The following is an 18,144-nucleotide window of genomic DNA, read 5'->3' as shown; positions in this document are numbered from 1 at the left end:
TGTCAGCCTTTTAATTTCACTTTTTTTGAAATCAAGCCAATAGAAGTAGCTTAAATACTGTAGTTAACCATGGAATGAAATTAGTTTGCACTTCAAAAAATAAAGTCCTTTTTGAGAAACATGCCTTTTTCTTCTCTTGGGAGTGTTAGCTTAGTGCCTGGCCAAGAAAGCAACCCAGAGGTTTCCAAGATGTTGCCTTTTTAACAAGAAGTTGCAGACACTGGTTGGATGCTGCCTAATTTATTTCAATACTCAGAGGCTCTCCTTCATTGCCAGAATAGGGAGCTTGAGCTCCAGTGAAGCTTTGTAAACTCTTGCTGTTTGGGCAGGTGTCAATTATAGTTTCCAAAGCCATAAGTGGCAGTAAATTGATTATAAATAGCATTTATAAGCTGTAGTGAGCCTTCCCTATCAGTGTGCTGGCACTGAGGCTGTCATATGCTAGGGGAGCATCCATGAGAGTCCTTCTGCCATGCTGAGGGAGAGGTACAGGAGGTAAAAGCCAAACTTTTTGGAAGATACAGTAGCTTTATTGCTTTGAATTTACCTTTGCAGGTGCTGAGCTGTAATATTAAAATGGCTCAGTCTCTGCCAGCTGTAGCTAAGTGCAGAGTTAGATGCAGCTCAGCGTGCACGCTTCGGTCGGCTCTTTCTGAAAACGTCTTCAAAGGCTTTTATGAGCATTAAAGTACTAAAAGAAAGCCAGGAAGGACTGTGAGGTGAAACTCAGCATTTCTTGCCCAGTCAAACAAGAAGTATTATCTTTTTAAGATCTGAGGGAACAGCATTTAGTAACAGCTACATAAAAGCATATGTTGTCTGCAAGGTATAGATAGGTGCCTAACATTTTCAAAGTGCTGTACAAACTGTCCCTTTAATGTGCTGGACTGTGACTGTAATTCATGTAAAACATGTTCTAATGAGAATCCCTTTCCCTAAGAAACGCTAAGGCTGGTTTATTCTGAAATTGTGAACTGCCTTGCAGAAAGAAGATTTGCTTTTTATTGCATATATTCTTCTGTGCCCTTTGGATGCTTCCATATTTTATGTATTTACTTAGCTAGCGACAGCTAAAAATAAAACTAGATTTAATTTAAGGGCTCTGACGGATGAGCCCTAGTGGGTTTTGCGGGTGGCAGCTCTAAATGTTATTTCTCCTAGCTATGCCTGTTTTTCCCTCTGCTCAAGGTTACAGCCTGTCTCTGAGCAGCAGCAGACCAGGACACGATTGTGGTTTGGTGTCTGAGCTTGCGGTGCTGCCAGGAGCAGTGGCTTTATGCTGGGCATCGGGCTGGAGGTGGTGGTGGCTCAAGAGGGTATGGCTACCCCTTCACCGTGCTAACACCACCAGGGCCAAAGGGTTTGGCACTGACCTCTCAGAGCCCCTCAACTCAGATGCATATGATGTAAATGGGGCAGCTGCTGTACATAGATTTCTGGGTCCTTCTCTTCCTATTTTTTTTTAAAGTGTTAATATTGCTATTAGATGGTGGGAAGCTGCAAGTCTGTATTTTTACTTACTTGCCATGGGGAGCCTGAAAACGCTTAGGTAAGGCAGGTCAGTGTAGTCCATTTTGTGTTAGTTTCTGTCTGCTGAAATTATGGAGCAGGGGTTCCTCCATCCGGGCACAATAGTACGTGCTAAAGGATGACGTTTTAGTGTTAAATTTGAACCCCTTCTTACAAACAAGGCAAATACAGCTTTTGTGCTGGTTTTTGTGGTGATCATGTTTTCTGCTAAATCTCATTGCACTGTCAACTTTTATCCTAACTTTGTAGTGTAAGAAGTGACTGAAGAGGACTGATCTTTGTATCAGTGGGCCACACAACAAACACAGTTCTTGTTTATATGGAGAGAAAGTTTAATCTGGTTTTCATTTACAACTGATCTTTTGAGTAATACAGATTATAAGTCTGAAACTCTGACCTAGTTGAAATTGGTGGAAAATCTTCTAAGTTCATGCTAAGAACTGAGAACTAGTACAACAACCTTTTTCTACTGTCTTAATGAACAGTTTCATTATTCTGGATTTCAAGGGTTTTTTTAATTTTCCACATCGTGGAAGTACTGCGTGTTGTTGTTATACGTAAGCTTTCTTCAGAGATTTGGATGTATTCTTTTTATAACTTTTTTTATAGTTTTAAGTGATGCTGGGCTTGACACCGAAAGCACATGCAAAGTTCTTGTCCTGGAGAATGAACAATGTAAAGGTCTAAGGAAGACAAGTGTACGAGACCAGGAGAGCAAAAGCCCTGGGCTATGATGACAGAGGATGCTCACTGTTAGAGAGATGTTTTCACCTTTGTGGGAAAAGGCCTCAAGTTGTGCCAGGGAAGGTTTAGATTGGAGATTGGGAAAAAAATTCTTCACCAAAAGGCTTATCAAGCAGTGGACCAGGCTGCCCAGGGAAGTGGTTGAGTCACCATCCCGGAGGTGATTGAAAAGACATGTAGATGTGGTGCCTGGGGACATGGTTTAGTGGTGGACTTGGCAGTGTTAGGTTAATGGTTGCACTCGATGATCTTAAGGGTCTTTTCCAACTTAAAAATAGGTTTGTATATTGAGCAGACAAAGTGGCTTGGCAGGAGAGTATCGAAGGGTGAGAGAGGAAGCCTGGTAGGGTCAGATATATATGTTGCTCCAAGTCTGGTTTGAAAGTGAGGTCTGAATTTAGTTTGGAAGGGACTTTATTTCCGTAACCAAGAACAATTAAATACTTGAAAATATTGTTCTCATTTTTGTTGTTGGTGGTGTTTTGCAGGTCAATAGCTTTGACATAAGCAACGTGTCTCACAACCACGCTCGAGCTGTGCTTTCCCAGCCTTGCTCGGTGCTGCACCTCACCGTGCTGAGGGAGAGGCGGTTCGGCAGCCGCACACACAACCACATGGACACCACCAGCTCCTTGCGGGAAGACAGCTTTCAAGTGACACTGCATAAACGTGACTCCAGTGAGCAGCTTGGCATTAAACTTGTACGCAGAACAGATGAGCCGGGAGTTTTTATTCTCGACCTTTTAGAAGGGGGGTTGGCTGCTCAAGATGGCAGGCTCTGCAGCAATGACCGTGTACTTGCAATTAATGGACATGACTTGAAGCATGGGACACCTGAGCTTGCTGCTCAGGTTATACAGGTAATTTGCATTCCCTACCTGAGTTCTTAGTTCAGCTTTATTTCTTTTGCAAAACCTGGGGTAGAGTCTGTCCCAGACAGAACAGCTTGTGTACTGCTTAAAAGCCTGCAGCGATGCAATTGCTGTGATTTATGTTCTGGAAATACGAGTGCAAAACAGGGTGTGCTTTGACACCTAGCAGGTGAACTTCACCTCCTCAGAAGTGAAAAGTGCATTAAGTCTTCCCTGGCATACAGCCTGAACGTTAGAAGACTGCTCATGTGAGCAAGGACAGTACCATGTAGCCTATTGCTCGGAAAAAAAAGAAAGGATTATTATTATATTTATGTATGTACAATAGTTGTAATCTTTCAGTAAGCTCTATGAAAGTGGGCTTTGTTTTGTATTGATCTGCCGGTGTTTGAGTGGGGTTAAAACAGCAAAGTGCTTTGTCAGACTTTGTATAAGCAATAGGTAGGAGCTGGGAAGGGAAAAAAATAGGTATTCCATGAGTCCTGCACAGTAAAACTTGTTTTCTGAGTGTTGAAGAAAGGGCTGCTCCCAATGTCTGGCTGTGCTCTGGACACAAATATTACCCGGAGCTTGATGCAGTGTGATGCGTGACCCTTCCCTGTTCCCACAGGAAAACCTTTACTCCATGTCTTTCTCCCAGTCTGTAAGGAAACAGCTGTAGCACATTGCTGCTTCTTGCTGATGGGATGTTGGTGAAAATGGCTGGTTTTAGGAAAGCTGGAACAGGCCAGTAGTAGGTTCTTGCAGTCTAGTGCAGTCATCTTTGCTTAACTCAGCACCACAGAGAGAACTCTGATGCAAATGAGTAGTAAATATTTGTTTCAGGAATCATTTCAAGAGCTTCCCTTGCAGTTAAAAGAAAATAACAACAATCTCGGGAATTGTAGTTTCCCAGTTTTTGGATACAGTGAAGTGGTCAGAATTTTACACTGGGTAACTTGTATCTACTGAGGTGTGGTTTTGTGGTGGTAGAAAGAGTTGATGTTCTATTTAACATCTGGTAACTAAGTCTTACGATACTCCCCAAAATCCATAATTTGATGGTCTGCTCATATATAACAATCTTTCTTGGAAGTCTCCTTGGAAAGTACCAGAGGTGCTCAGAGCTTTTGACCAAGATCTGCAGACCCTGGAGCCATCATGTGGGCATTTCTTTCTTTTATTGCTACATGTTGCAGAAGTTTGCAGAGACTGCAGATGGAATTGGGTGATTTTTAATGTTTGAAGCTTGATAACACAAAGTGAGAAATAGTTCTTTTGGCAAAGGATTTCCAGCTGATGTAAATCTAACATCAGAGGCGAAGGAGGAGTGTTAATATCCCCTCCATTCTGAGAATTGCAGCAAAAGCAAGTAAGGGACTGCGCAGTCTAAGCAGTTTGTGGCACACTCGGGAACTGGAAAACAAGTTCTGCTATTGTGTTATTTCATATTTCATCATCAGTTCTCCTCCTTCTCTGCTAATAGTCAATATTCTACCAACTTCATTACTTTGTTTTATATATTCAACAGGCTAGTGGGGAGAGAGTGAATTTGATCATCTCTAGACCCCTGAAGTCACAGACAGTCAATATTATCCGAGACACTGGGACTCACAACAGCAACCCACACCAACACCAGTCCCACCAGCTTTTTCACAGCAGACCAAACTCACATAAGGTTGGTGTTTCTCCTTCTAAGAGGTATCAATACCATTTTACTCATGTGACGGTCTAAGTGTGTAGCAAGGCAAGACTGGAAGAAAGGGTTATACCTTGGTTTTTACCTACTTAAAAAAAAAAAACAAAAAACAAAAAAAAACAACCAAAAAAACCCCAAAAAAACCCCCATGACAACTTCCAAGTGCTCAAGTCCCGCATCATGTCTACAGTGGTAACAAAAGATATGCAACAGGTTTGGGTTTTTTATTTGCTGACTGTAGTGAGAGAAGCAAGTGCCGTGAGCTCATATGGCTGTATGTTGTTAGACCTTGTCTTAAGACGGTGGCTCATGTATTACTGTGGCATGGGAGAGCTGTCATTCAAGATCATTATTTTTTTGTTGCCTCTGTGCTGGCTGCAACCAGCAAGGCCATAAAGTGTGGTGCGCACCATCCAGTATATAAAATGCACGTTGGAGGGATGTGTCATCTCCTCCCTGAGCCACCAGTGCTGACCGCAAGACTGCTGAGTTCTGCATGATCAAGCAGAGCGAGGAAGGCACAGTGAAGAGGTTTTCATGAAGCTCGTGGCAAATTACTTGAAAGACCTGCAGAAATAAAGCTTGTGCCTGAGGTGTTCTTGTAGTTAGAAAAATACGAGTTCTCACTGTTGAGAAGTTTAATTTTGTGAAATAATTGTCATGTTGACCATGTCAACCAAGCCACCTTTCCTCCTCCACTCTGTTGGCATCACTGTTTAACATCATACTTCTGTTGGGAGGATTTATGTGTTGATAGTGTTTCCTTTTAGAAGTTCGTGTAATTTCAGAGAAGAACAAGTGAGGCTCTAGGAAGCTTGTTTTCCTCCTGAGGGACAGAGGTGAGGCTTCTGAATACAGTTATTGGCCATTTGTACTTGCCACAATATTAGGCCATTATCAACACAATGATTAGAGCTCATCTGTATCAGAGAACTTGAACTGATTTTTCCATCTGCCAGCATGGGTTGTGTCCATATTGCAGTTCCAAAGTTGATGCATTGGCTGAGCTGATTTCTCTCACGTATCAATACTATCCATGGGCTCTTCCAAAGTGGGAAGTCCCACATAACCACAAGTGGAGATTTCCCATGTGTCATACTATTTATCTTTGCCTCTCTCTCATTAACCTACAGTTGGCTTAGAAGTCTTGTGGCTTAAAAGATGTTTATATAATTGCATGGCACCAGCCAGTTAGTCCTAAAGCCTGAAGACTTAAGAAGGAGCTGTCTTTATAAGCTGTGATATGTTTATTTACAGCTACGTACGTGATTAACATGTATACGCAAGCAGCAATCAGTCAGAGGAGTGTGGGGCACTGGAAGTCGCAGAAAGCAGTGTTGCCATTTTCCAAGAGAAGGCAGGAGAGTAAATAAGTATTTGTAGTTGGAAGAATCTCCCAGCTTATTTCTTCTGTTATTTTGGATTCCTTGCAAGTATTCTGATAAATTTAAGGTGCTACTACAGTTGCGTGTGCAGTGGTTTGAATGTATCATTAAATATCCTGAAGAGGAAAGGCTTCAGCAAATAAAATGTACTTTGATTCACATTTAGATCCTTTTGATGGAGTGAAACTGGTACAGGCCAAACTTTATAATTCAGGTGTTAGAAAATGAAATATAGGATCTCTTCTCGCTTCAAGTTTGGGTCTTTGTTGTCATCATTAGGGAGTCTGTACAAGGCACCCATTACTAGCCAATACTTTGATTGGCCTTAATTACTTTGTGCTCTGGGAGATTCTACATACCAGCTGCTAAAGACAACATGATGTATATGGGCTTTAAATGGTCTTCCTTTGTCATCATGAAAACACGTTTTTCATTTCTTAGGAACTTCTTTGTAGTTCTGGGCCATACTCTACTGACAAATGAGATAATGCTGGTGTTCACCAAAACATCAAAAGATAACTTTTTTCATTTGTGTCCAGTCTTTTGACCATACGGTTTTGTAGTGTAGCCCTAAAATTTAGCCCATTCCAGTGTAGGATGCTAAGAAAAACTGGAGTGAGGTTTTCAAGATGGGCCTTTATAAACTTTCTGTCTCTATTTAAGAATCTACATGAGTGGCTTTTTTTGGTTTTTTTCTTCTGACCTGGAAGAAATCCAGCCAAAGCCGATTTCCACTACTTAGTCCTTTTATACCATTCTGTTAAAGTGCCAAAGTATAGCTTTGGGGTGTATTTAATTGTGTGCGCTTGGGTTTTGGGTTTTTGTTTGGTTGGGTTTTTTTAACAATGTTATTTATCCTTGTCAAACAGGATCTCTCCCAGTGTGTTACATGCCAAGAAAAGCACATTACTGTGAAAAAAGAGCCACATGAATCTCTGGGAATGACAGTGGCAGGAGGCAGAGGCAGCAAAAGTGGCGAACTGCCCATCTTCGTGACAAGTGTACAGCCTCATGGGTGTTTGGCAAGAGACGGCAGGATTAAACGAGGTGGGGCTTGGCTTCCCTGGTGGCATGGGTGGCCTCTGATTGCTTTTTGATGACTGTGTTCTCTGGAGTCAGGTGGTGTCAAAAAGTCTTTTCACGGGCATAGGGAAGTGCTGATGGATGGTTTTCCTCACGATTCAATAATGGAAATCCACTGTTTAGTATTGCACTTCTACCTTTTCTAGGAAGGGATGTTTAGAGAACGATAGCAGGGGAAGCAGATAAGACCAGGAAATGTCTGGTTAAATTCTTTAAAGCTGACGGTAATCCCCTGAGCTGAGGGTCTGGTGTGGTGCTTTGTACTGTAGTGCAGTTTTTGTGTTTAACTTGGTGGGCTGAGCCCCATCTCTGTTGGAGGAATAGTATAAATCCTCAGTATAGTGTCTGAACAGCAGAGATGGTCTGATGACAGTCCACGGCTCACTCGTGCTAAGTTTACCCCCAAAGCTACATCAGTGTTGATCCTGGCCTCTGAATGCTTTCTTATTCTCTAGGACGGCTCGGGTTTGCCAGTCTTCAGGGGTGCTACAGCCCCCATCCTTGTTCCTCAGCTTTGCAGAAGGGAGCCAGGAGGCTTAGGTGGTTGTGGGTGATCAGTCCTGCCTGATAATAGCAAAGCATTTGATGGTTTAAATATATTGTGTCGTATGTGAAACAAAGACTGCCTGTGGGATCTCTGCGATTCAGAGTACGCAGAATTACAGATTGTTTTAGGCACGAAATTTAGGAAAATTCACAGATTGCAAATTTAAAAAGAACAGTGTGGGAGCATCCTTATATGCTTCTAAGAGAGGGAGATTTACACCCACATACCAACGCGTATGCTTTCTTTTTCTGTACTACTACGAAAACACGCTCGCTAGAGGAATCGCAATTGCTTTTTCATTGTGTAACATTAACGTAGCCACAGCAGCAACTAAAGTGATTTCAAGTGAGGCTGCACCTCAACTTCAGCTTTCTCTGGGAGGAAAAAAGTTTTTAATATATTAGTCTTGTTCCAAATGTGACCTGAGTGTTTGCACTTTTGCTTTGTTTTTTCTGGCTTTCATTGGTGAGTGAGACACTGTGTGAAGAGGAAACTGTCACTGCTTGGGCAGTAAATAACATTCTTGTTTTCATTCTGAGATCTCTTAAAAATACTCTGAAATATAATAAAAATTGTGGCAAATCTTTTAGTGGCTTTGACTTTTTCCAGAATACCTTTGTAGAGATGCTCAGTCTTTCTTTTAATGGACTGGTTTTTCTACCAATCTTTCCAGTAATTTTTTAATTCCATTTTGTTCTCCTGAGCAACAAGTTAGAAAAAGCAGAAGACCTAAAACACTCCGTGGAGCCTCACTTATCTACAAGAGTTGGTTACTTTGTGGTGCCTGTATTGTTCCTTACATCATTCTTCCTTCCCTTTTAAAGTTAGTGCGGATCTAAAATCCACCACTGGAAGCAGTTATGTAGTGTCTTCTGCAGCAGCAGTTGCAGCTGAGATGGTGAGGTGCTTAGGTAATTTCTGTCTCAAATTTTGAGGGTGATATACTGTAGAAGCTACAGTATTTGATGCATTATGTGGAAATAAATTATACTGATCCAGCTTAATGGTTCAATACATTAATGTTTCAAACTGACAGTGTAAGTCTTTGGAGCTATTCACATTCCCAGGCTGTTAGTTCAGACTGTCTCAGCTCCAAAAAATACAGGATTAAATGAAACCTTGGTGCAGGAGGTGCTTTCGGTAGGAACGATTGACAGACTGATGTGTTCTCACTTGTACCTTTGAACAGGTGATGTGCTGCTGAACATCAACGGCATTGATTTGACTAACCTAAGTCACAGCGAGGCGGTGGCCATGCTGAAAGCTAGTGCTGCCTCTTCTGTAGTTGCCCTGAAAGCCCTGGAAGTCCAGGTAGAAGAACAGCCCCAGGCTAATGAAGAACAATTGAGTACCATCAGTGAAAATGAGTACGATGCCAGCTGGTCACCATCGTGGGTCATGTGGTTGGGACTTCCAAGGTACGGAATTAATCGATAAAATAATTAGTTGCCTGTTTCAAGCTAAGTCCAAGAGAGATACAAAAGCAGAGACCTTATTAGTTGCAGCACATCTGCCCTTATTTCTGCCTGCCTATCTCCGCTATATTGGATTGGTAGGTTCTGACAGGACTCTTGGCATGGGTCTCCTGCACATGTATGAACCTGTAGTTACAAATCCTTATGTTGTTCTGTTTGGTTGGGTTTGGGTTTTTTCCCAAGAACCCATTACCATCTCTGCCAAGCACAAAAAAAATCTTGGAAGATTTGCAGCAGGCTCCCTCCTCTTGACTAATCTGCAGTGTGCTGAACATCAGTTGTTTCATTTTTACTCTTCTGTTTTTCACTCTCTTGTGATTACAGCTATGAGGCCATTTTGGCATTGCTTACTGTCAAGACAAGCTCCTGCTACAGCGAATGGTGTTGTTAACTTCAGTCAGGGCGTACAGGTTAATTCCTCTCCCTCTGGTAGAGTTACCAGGCTCAGGTCTGTAGTTTAAGCATAAAGCCACAACAAGAACCGGGCATATTGGTAGCAGAATGCAGCTGAAGATAACAGAACCATGCATTGGCCCTCCAAAGATTTCACATAATTTCTGAATTTTACTATCAATTACTTTCTCTTCCATTCAAGTATTAAAGAGTTACCTAATCTCAATAAACAGCTTCCAGTTTTGGTAAATGTACTTCCTTTCCATGCTTCAGCAGTGGTTTATTGCATATATACTACAGATGCCCATGCATGGCTCCTAAAGTTATGCTATGCATTGTGCTGCTATTTCTTAAATGGGTATTGTACATCAGTAAAGAACTTGGCATCTTTTTTACCCAGAAGTTGATTTCTATGTTGTGTGGGGTTTTTTTTATTACAGTCATTGCCAACTTCATTGGCAAGAATTAATTTTCCCTGGGGGACATAACATCTACCAGTACAGTTAGTGAAGTGTGATCTGAATTACTTACATTCTGTGTAATAAAATGGTTAATCATTTATATTTTCATTACTGGTGATGCATCAGTTCAGAGGTAGTGAAGATGATGCATGGATTTTTAGGTCTTTACTTAAAGTAGAAAAAGCCTAAACTGACTGGGGGTGGAAGTAAAACGCACTTCATTTTTGACTTGCAAACTGAACACATCAGGTATCCATTTTCCACCCACATTCTTGCCACCTGTGAAATCCCTGAAATGCCGTTCTATTACTGTCAGTTTACAGAGTTAACTGTGTTCAAGTAATTATTCTAGCACTGCATTATATCTTTTAAAATCCTTTTCTGTCTCAAGATTGCAGGGTTTTTTGGTAATCGGTTTGAATATTGCAAAATTACTCTGGGAACAGAAGTCTAAGTGCCGTCCCTCCCCGTCTCTTCCACGCTTAGCACAGTGGTAATGATGAGACAGCAGGTGCTGTGCCTACTATAAAAATATCTGTTTGTGGTATACATGGCTTTTTCTCTTGCTATCCTGTGCTTCCATTCCACAGCTGCCTCCATAGCTGCCATGACGTTGTACTGCGGCGGAGCAATTTAGGGAGCTGGGGTTTCAGCATCGTTGGTGGCTATGAGGAGAACCACACAAACCAGCCTTTCTTCATTAAAACGATTGTTCTTGGAACTCCTGCGTACTTTGATGGAAGATTAAAGTAAGCTAAAATACTAGTAATAATAATAAACAATTTTATATAGTTGTGTGGTGGTGCAAATAGTTGCTGAAGGAAATACACTGTAGCATTTTGTGCTGGGGGGATCATGTAACCCAGCAGTGCTTTGCCTGCCTGATGAGTGTGATGCAGGGAAGTGCGAGGTGTTTCTGCTGGGGAAAGGGTGTCTGTCAGAGCTGGTGCTTGTGCTGGCACCTCTGCCATCTCCTGTGCTTCTCCCCATCTGCAGTGCCGACGTCACCTGCTGTCTCCATCTCTCTGTTGAACTCTCCATTAGGCCAAGAGACATTGTGAAATGTGTATGTACAGAGCTATCTGGTTTGTAACATTTTTGTCTTCCTAGAGAACAGCTAAAAAATTAGAACTTAATTCTTTAAAGTGGGGAAAAATGCTTTATCCTTTCATATAGCCTTCTGAAGCCCCTGCTGGAAACTCTGGTACGGAGGATGGGTGCTGCTGCTTTAACAGAAGGGCAAGAAAGCAGATGAAAAAGATCTCGGAGAAGACTGTTAAGGAACCCCAGTGCCCTGAGAGTCATTAGTTGGTGTGAAAGACACTGATAAAATGAGGCAAGTTCAGCAGAGGCCCCTGAGATGGTGGGAGCTGGAGTGCTTGCACCGCAAGGAGAGGGCTTCAGGGACAGCTAACAGCCCCTTCCAGTACCTACAAGGAGGTTATCACGGAGACACAGCCTGGGCTTTTCACAGTGGTGCAGGGCAAGAGGACAAGAGACAGTAGGCACAAGCTGAACAAAAGAGGTTGAGACTGGTTATAAACAGAAATTATTTCCCCATGACGACGGTCAGGCAGTGGCATGAGTTGCGTGGTCTCTGCCCTTGGAAGTTGCTGAGACCCAGCTGGATAAAGCCCTAAGAGACCTGATCAGTTCTCACAGCTGACCTTGCTTTGAACGGATGGTGGGACTATAAACCTCCTGAGGTCCCTTCTGACCTTAAAGATTATATGATTTTACTTACATGTTATGTTTGGATGCAACCCCCAGGTCTAGCATCCATATGCATCTTAGCCTTGTGTAGGATTAGTTCAGAACTAGGACTTACAATTCGTATTAAAGGTTCTCTTGTTCATAAACTGACTTTTTGTGAAGGTGGCAGTAAAGAATATGCAACTTGAAGTTTTATGGCGTGATTTTTACATGTAGATTTACTTACAAAGTAACTTAAGAAAAAAATGTACTTATGCCTAGAGCCTTGACGGTAATTTATTTTTCAGTTCAATGATGTCATGGTTTAACCCCAGCCGGCAATTAAGTGCCACTGAGCTGCTCGCTCACTCCCCCCTCACACAGGGGGCTGGGGAGGAGAATTGGAAAGAAATGCAAAACTCGAGGGTTGAGATAAGAACAGTTTAACAATTGAGATAAAACCAAAAGAACATTAATAATAATGATAATCACGGTTATAAGGAAAAGGAGGGAGAAGTGGAGAGGAATGAAATCCAAAGGTAAAGGAGGGAAGAAAACCAGTGATGCACAGTACAACTGCTCACCACCCACTGACCGATGCCCAGCCAGTCCCTGAGCAATGATCAAAAGCCCTGGCCAACCTCCCCAGTTTATATACCAAGCATGACGTCCCATAGCATGGAATACCCCTTTGGCTAATTCGGGTCACCTGTCCTGTCTGTGTCCCCTTCCAGTTTCCTGCGCCCCTCCAGCCCTCCCGACAGCAAGGCCTGAGAAACTAAAAGGTCCCTGACCACACTGTTCCCACATTAAATCCAAAACACAACCCTGCAGTAGCCACCAAGAAGAAAATTAACTCTATCTCAGCTGAAACCAGGACAAATGACTAAACAAATAAATTAAAAAATAGCTTGGCCAAACACAAAATAACATCTTTTTTTACTAACTATGGAACAGTTTGGATTAAATGAAAGATCCCAGTTCAACACAAAGTAAATAATTTCAGACTGGGGACTTAATGTCTAGAATCATAGAATGGTCTGGGTTGGAAGGGACCTTCAAGATCACCTAGTCCCACCCCCCTGCCATGGGCAGGGACACCTCCCACCAGACCAGGCTGCTCACAGCCCCATCCAGCCTGGCCTTGAGCACTGCCAGGGATGGGGCAGCCACAGCTGCTCTGGGCAACCTGTGCCAGGGCCTCACCGCCCTCACAGGGAAGAATTTCTTCCTAATGTCTAACCTAAATCTGCCCTCTTTCAGTTTAAAGCCAGTCCCCCTTGTCCTGTCACTACATGCTCTTGTAAAAAGTCCCTCTCCAGCTTTCCTGTAGGCTCCTTTAGGTGCTGGAAGGCTGCTCTAAGGTGTCCCTGGAGCCTTCTCTTCTCCAGGCTGAACCACCCCAACTCTCTCAGCCTGTCTTCACAGGAGAGGTGCTCCAGCCCTCTGAGCATCTTCATGGCCCTGCTCTGGAGCCACTCCAACAGGTCCATGTCTGTCTTCTGTTGGGGGCCCCAGAGCTGAACACAGCGCTCCAGCTGGGTCTCATGAGAGCGGAGCAGTGGGGGAGAATCCCCTCGCTCGACCTGCTGGCCACGCTGCTTTTGACGCAGCCCAGGGTGCGGTTGGCTTTCTGGGCTGTGAGTGCACATTGATGGCTCATGTTGACCTTCTTGTCCACCAACACTCCCAAGCCTTTCTCCTCAGGGCTGCCGTCAGTCCATTCCCCACTCAGCCTGTACTGGTGATTGGGATCGCCCTGACCCATGTGCAGGACCTCACACCTGGCCTTGCTGAAGTTTGCAGAAGCCCACATCTCAAGCCTGTCAAGGTCCCTCTTCGATCCAAGTGTCGACATTGCCAATAAAGATGTTAAACAATGCCGGACATCTTCCCACCAATGGAAATTCAAGCATCATTCCTAAGAGGAGTGGAAGACTAGTTGTGGTCACACTTACTCCCTTGTAAGGAATGAAAAAGATGTTCTTGTGTAATATTGTGATACAGTACCCTCTGTCTGAATCTACCGTCTCACTGAGAACACGGACTTAAAAATGGGCCGTAAACCAGGGTGCGCTCCTTAGAACCTGCACCATGAGTTATCATGGGGCAGGTCTTTTTGAAGCTGTTGTTTTGTTTATATTATCTAGATGTTTTGTTAGGCTAGAGAGGAAAAGAATAAATAACTTTACAGTTCAATAGTTAAGACAGTTTTCTGTCTACACGATCTGTCTAGTGTGATTTTATAGAAGGTGAAATGACTTCAGCAGAAAGGCTGGGTGAGTGAGACCCCACTCAGTGAATTGTAGCATTGTGGTTTGGGTGATGGGGTACCTTGGTTCAGGCAGAGAGGGACTTGAATGCACATTTGACTGGTGTTGGGTCATGCTGCCTCTTCTGCTGCTGCTCTGCCCTGGTGGAGGACACCAGAAGAGCTCAGGAGAGCATCTTTTTGCCTCCGATAGTTGGGAGGATCAGTTTCAGGAAAAGCCCTGTTGAATCTCCAGAGTCATGTTCCACTGCTCTGGAGGATGCCAAACACACACTCAAGTTGCAGAGAAGAGATGCCTGGAGATGGAGCGTGCTCAGCGGAGGAAGAACTTAGATGCTTTTCGAAGTTTCTCTTGAGCTTGTAAAAACTGAAACCTAACCCTTCAAGGTCAACTTTCTCAAGGCAGGCAAACATCACCCTCCCAAATTTCTGTTCCCTGCTTCAAAGCACAGAGATGCTACAGCTTCTCAGTTGAACCATCTGCTGAGGGAGATTTCAAGCCAAGTGGTTACATTTGACAAAATTGTAAGCCATTGAAAACAAGGTTCTCGGTTGGAATGCAGTTGGTAACCATAAGTATCTTTACTTACACCTCCTACGGTAAAGGCGTGTTTGGGGTAAATGTGTTATAATCCACACAAACAAACAGAAATGCTTCTGTCATGCACGTGCTATCTCATTATCTCCTCCTGTCTCTTAGATCTTTCCAAATCTCTCTTTGCATGTTTTCCTACAGGTCAGCTCTTAATGCAGAACTATCTTGGTGTTAGAATTGAAATCTAGTGATTTGGGAATTTCCCAGATGAGTTTCAGCAGTAAAACAGACTTAGAATTGAACCCCTTTGCGTTTTTTAGCTACGCTTTTCAACCTGATGCAAACCTGTCACCTCAGCAATGAAGTTCTGTTTGTTGGTGTATAGTAGTTACTGCAGAGCAGTAGTCATCATTTGGTTTTTTTTTTCTTCTTGTGTTTTTTAGGTGTGGTGATATGATTGTTGCTGTAAATGGACTGTCCACAGTTGGAATGAGCCATTCTGCACTGGTTCCCATGCTGAAGGAGCAGAGAAACAAAGTAACTTTAACCGTGATTTGCTGGCCTGGAAGCCTCATATAGATTTGTGAATCACTTCGGTTCAAGCAGTGTCTTTTTCTAGATAGCTGGCACAAAAATCTCCTCTATCTTTTTTCCCCTATTGATACAGCTGGTTATAAGCAGGGCCAAAACTGCTGTATTTTCTGGTTTTTACGGGCCTCTCAGACTTACTGTATATATCTTTCCATCCTGAAATAGCCATTTCTGTTTGCTATATCTGTTGCTGACGCAAATGCAAATATATGCGAGCTCACAGAGAAACTCCCACTCTGATATGGCTGTCGTTGAGCTTCCCCCGTCAGGCTTGTAGAGTCAGCAGAAGAACTTAGTGGTTCTTTGGGTTTCTCTGCACAGTCCTCAAATTATATGTGATATATATAAACGTAATAGCCATGTGCCCGTTCTTCCTCGCAAAGAGAATGTGTGTCAGTACTGGAGTGACACATCTATTTGCTGCTATGAATCAAAATCCGTTTCCAAAGGTACATCTCCTCATTTCGTAAGCCTTTCCATTTTTGATTCAGTATTCCAGACTGATTCAAGTAATCCATCTTACTCATCAGAAATTTCTTGGTCCCCCAGAGTTTTCTTGCAGGGCATCAGTGTTCATAGAAAAGTAGGACAAAAGCCTGATATTACTGGAATTTTTATAAAGTGCAATAATTGGACTCTTTGTTAGGAAACTTTAATATATTACAGAGTTTATATCCTATAATGACAAGAAAGTGGAAGTAATTCCTGTTGCAATGCTGGCAAGAGTACACGTGCCCGAGGTCACCTTTGAGTGAATGGCTTGCAGTATTAGACTTTACTTTAAAAACAAATGTTTTGCTATGTCAGAGAATTTTGATGAACATTTTTACAAAGGTCATTTTTACTGTTTCTATTGTAGTTGTCAGCTCTCTTTGTTCATGTGTGGAAACAATACTTTGAGTTGTACTTTCTAAATGAGAGAATTAGTTCCAGGAAAAAAGCAAGCTATTGAGAACCCATATGTTATGGTTTACAGGTGGGCAGGCTAGAAGGAAGGCTCTTTGAATTCAAGTCCAACTGCAAAGTACGCTGCAAAGTTCACTTTTACTCTGTCACCTCCTGACAAATGCGCAAATGCCTTGATATCAAATGCTGAAACGATCTCTCTTGCATTTCAGGATTATTTTTTTCCTTTAGAGAGCACCTGCTATTAAGTTGTCAGTAAGAGTAATACTGTTTATCTTGGATTGTATTTAGTATTTTTACAAACCAACCTGTAACTTCTAGACTTTGCCTTTCCATGGTATTTGCAGGCTAAGCACCCGTTTTGTTTAAGAAAAGAGGGGTGGAGTGCAGAAAGAAATGTGCTGACCTGGCGCTAACCCTGTGTGTTGTCAGTGTTCTGCATATTTGAAAAAGAACTTAATTTATAAACCAGGTTCCCAACCTGAACTGATTTTATGAATGACCTCTGTATTGTATTATTAATTACCAGAGAATGTATTTGAGAATCACAGCGTATTTCAATTGTGAAGCATGAACTTTATTTTCAAACTTAGCTGGTGTAATATCTGGGCATATTATCGCATGTCATTAATTCCAGTAGCTTTGTTTTCAAAAGAAATAAAGTTACTGTTTTGCAAAAAATTTGTAAAAATCTCATATGAATGAAGTGGTTTTATTCCTCTCTGTAATGTATCCAATCAGTTTAATTTCATAATACTAAAATACAGAAGAATGTCCTCTACAGTATATTACTGTACTGAGAATCTTTCTTCCTGAAGCAAACGCCAAACTGATTTGATACTTTTAAATGATTCGAGATCAAGTTTCCTCCTGTCGCCAGATGCTGTTGAACTGTATGCTTTGCTCTCACTGCAGATTTTTTTGTAAAGTACATCTTAGTGTAGATGTTAGGGACGACTTTGACACATGTACTAGACTTAATGTTTTTTATTTTTAAAATTATACTTTTCATCCAAAACCTTAGATTTCTTTTTTTTTTTTCTTTTATATGTATACGTAACAAAAGCATGGGTTAGCTTAAACTGTGCGGTTTTGTTTCTGTGTGCTGTAGCTTTTGATCAGAATGTCTAGCGATAAAACCCTTCTGAATTAATTCCCTTCCTGAATCATTTTCCCCCTTTCTCTTGTAGCTGCATAGTTGGGTTTGGTTTTCTGTGCCTTCTGGTTTAAATTATTTCACGATATTTTTTTTTCTCCAGATATTGCTATCTAATTGTATGGTATTAATGAAGAATGAATGAAAATAAAAGTTCATTCTACTCATTGTAATAATTCAAAGTATTGTCTCACTCTTTGCAAAAGCTATGGGTAGCTCAATGCAGGCTCAGTTTAAAGATATTTATTTTTTTTTCCTGCTGTGGTTTATCATAAATTACAGTTAGTGAATGTACCAAAAGAGTCTGAGGGCATCCTCATCCCACCAGAGTAACATACCAGCTGTTTAACTGGTAGTTCCAGCACTGAGAAGTGTTTCTAAAGTGGAGGTAAGATCTGTGCCTTACGGTACTTAGCCACAAACAGTGTTTCCTCTTTCCCCCTCGACGCCAGCTGGTACCAGTCAGCTGGAGGATGTTTTCACAGCAGAGATTTGATGCAAGGAGACAGTCTTGCTGGAAACATCATTTTTACAGCTGAAACTTGAGCCTCCTGGTAATCAGTTCCCATCTCCATCTCCTGCAGGCAAGTAGGCTCTATCTTTAGACATCTGTAAAGCTGGAATGAGTCTAAAAGCAATTTCTTAATGATTTGCAGTAAAGTTGCCCAGAACCTGGACTCTTACTCCTTGCAGCAGTTAGCGTGTTACAATTAGATGAGTTCCTTTAAAACAAAACCATGCGTATGTACAGAAACACAGAAGAAACCAGCCACGTCTGCCAGTAGGTAATTAGCTCTTGTATGTCTTGTAAGTTAAGAGCCAGA

General features: G+C 42.1%; 1 protein-coding gene across 5 annotated transcripts in view; it reads left to right on the top strand.

The window, feature by feature from the left end:
- LNX2 (ligand of numb-protein X 2) overlaps positions 1 to 17,487 on the top strand; it is a 65,230-nt gene extending 47,743 nt beyond the window's left edge. For all 5 annotated transcript variants that reach the window (XM_056327420.1, XM_056327421.1, XM_056327425.1 and 2 more), the window contains 6 exons: positions 2,763 to 3,134; positions 4,657 to 4,803; positions 7,079 to 7,256; positions 9,029 to 9,257; positions 10,759 to 10,917; positions 15,111 to 17,487. In XM_056327420.1, the coding sequence (XP_056183395.1) occupies positions 2,763 to 3,134; positions 4,657 to 4,803; positions 7,079 to 7,256; positions 9,029 to 9,257; positions 10,759 to 10,917; positions 15,111 to 15,246 (1,221 nt within the window). In that variant the 3' untranslated portion in view covers positions 15,247 to 17,487. The remainder of the gene's footprint in view (positions 1 to 2,762; positions 3,135 to 4,656; positions 4,804 to 7,078; positions 7,257 to 9,028; positions 9,258 to 10,758; positions 10,918 to 15,110) is intronic.
- Positions 17,488 to 18,144: the final 657 nt, after the last annotated feature.

Source organism: Falco biarmicus, chromosome 2 (genome assembly GCF_023638135.1).
Source record: "Falco biarmicus isolate bFalBia1 chromosome 2, bFalBia1.pri, whole genome shotgun sequence".
In the NCBI taxonomy this organism is placed as follows: Eukaryota; Metazoa; Chordata; class Aves; order Falconiformes; family Falconidae; genus Falco; species Falco biarmicus.
This window is presented reverse-complemented; position numbering and strand designations above follow the sequence as displayed.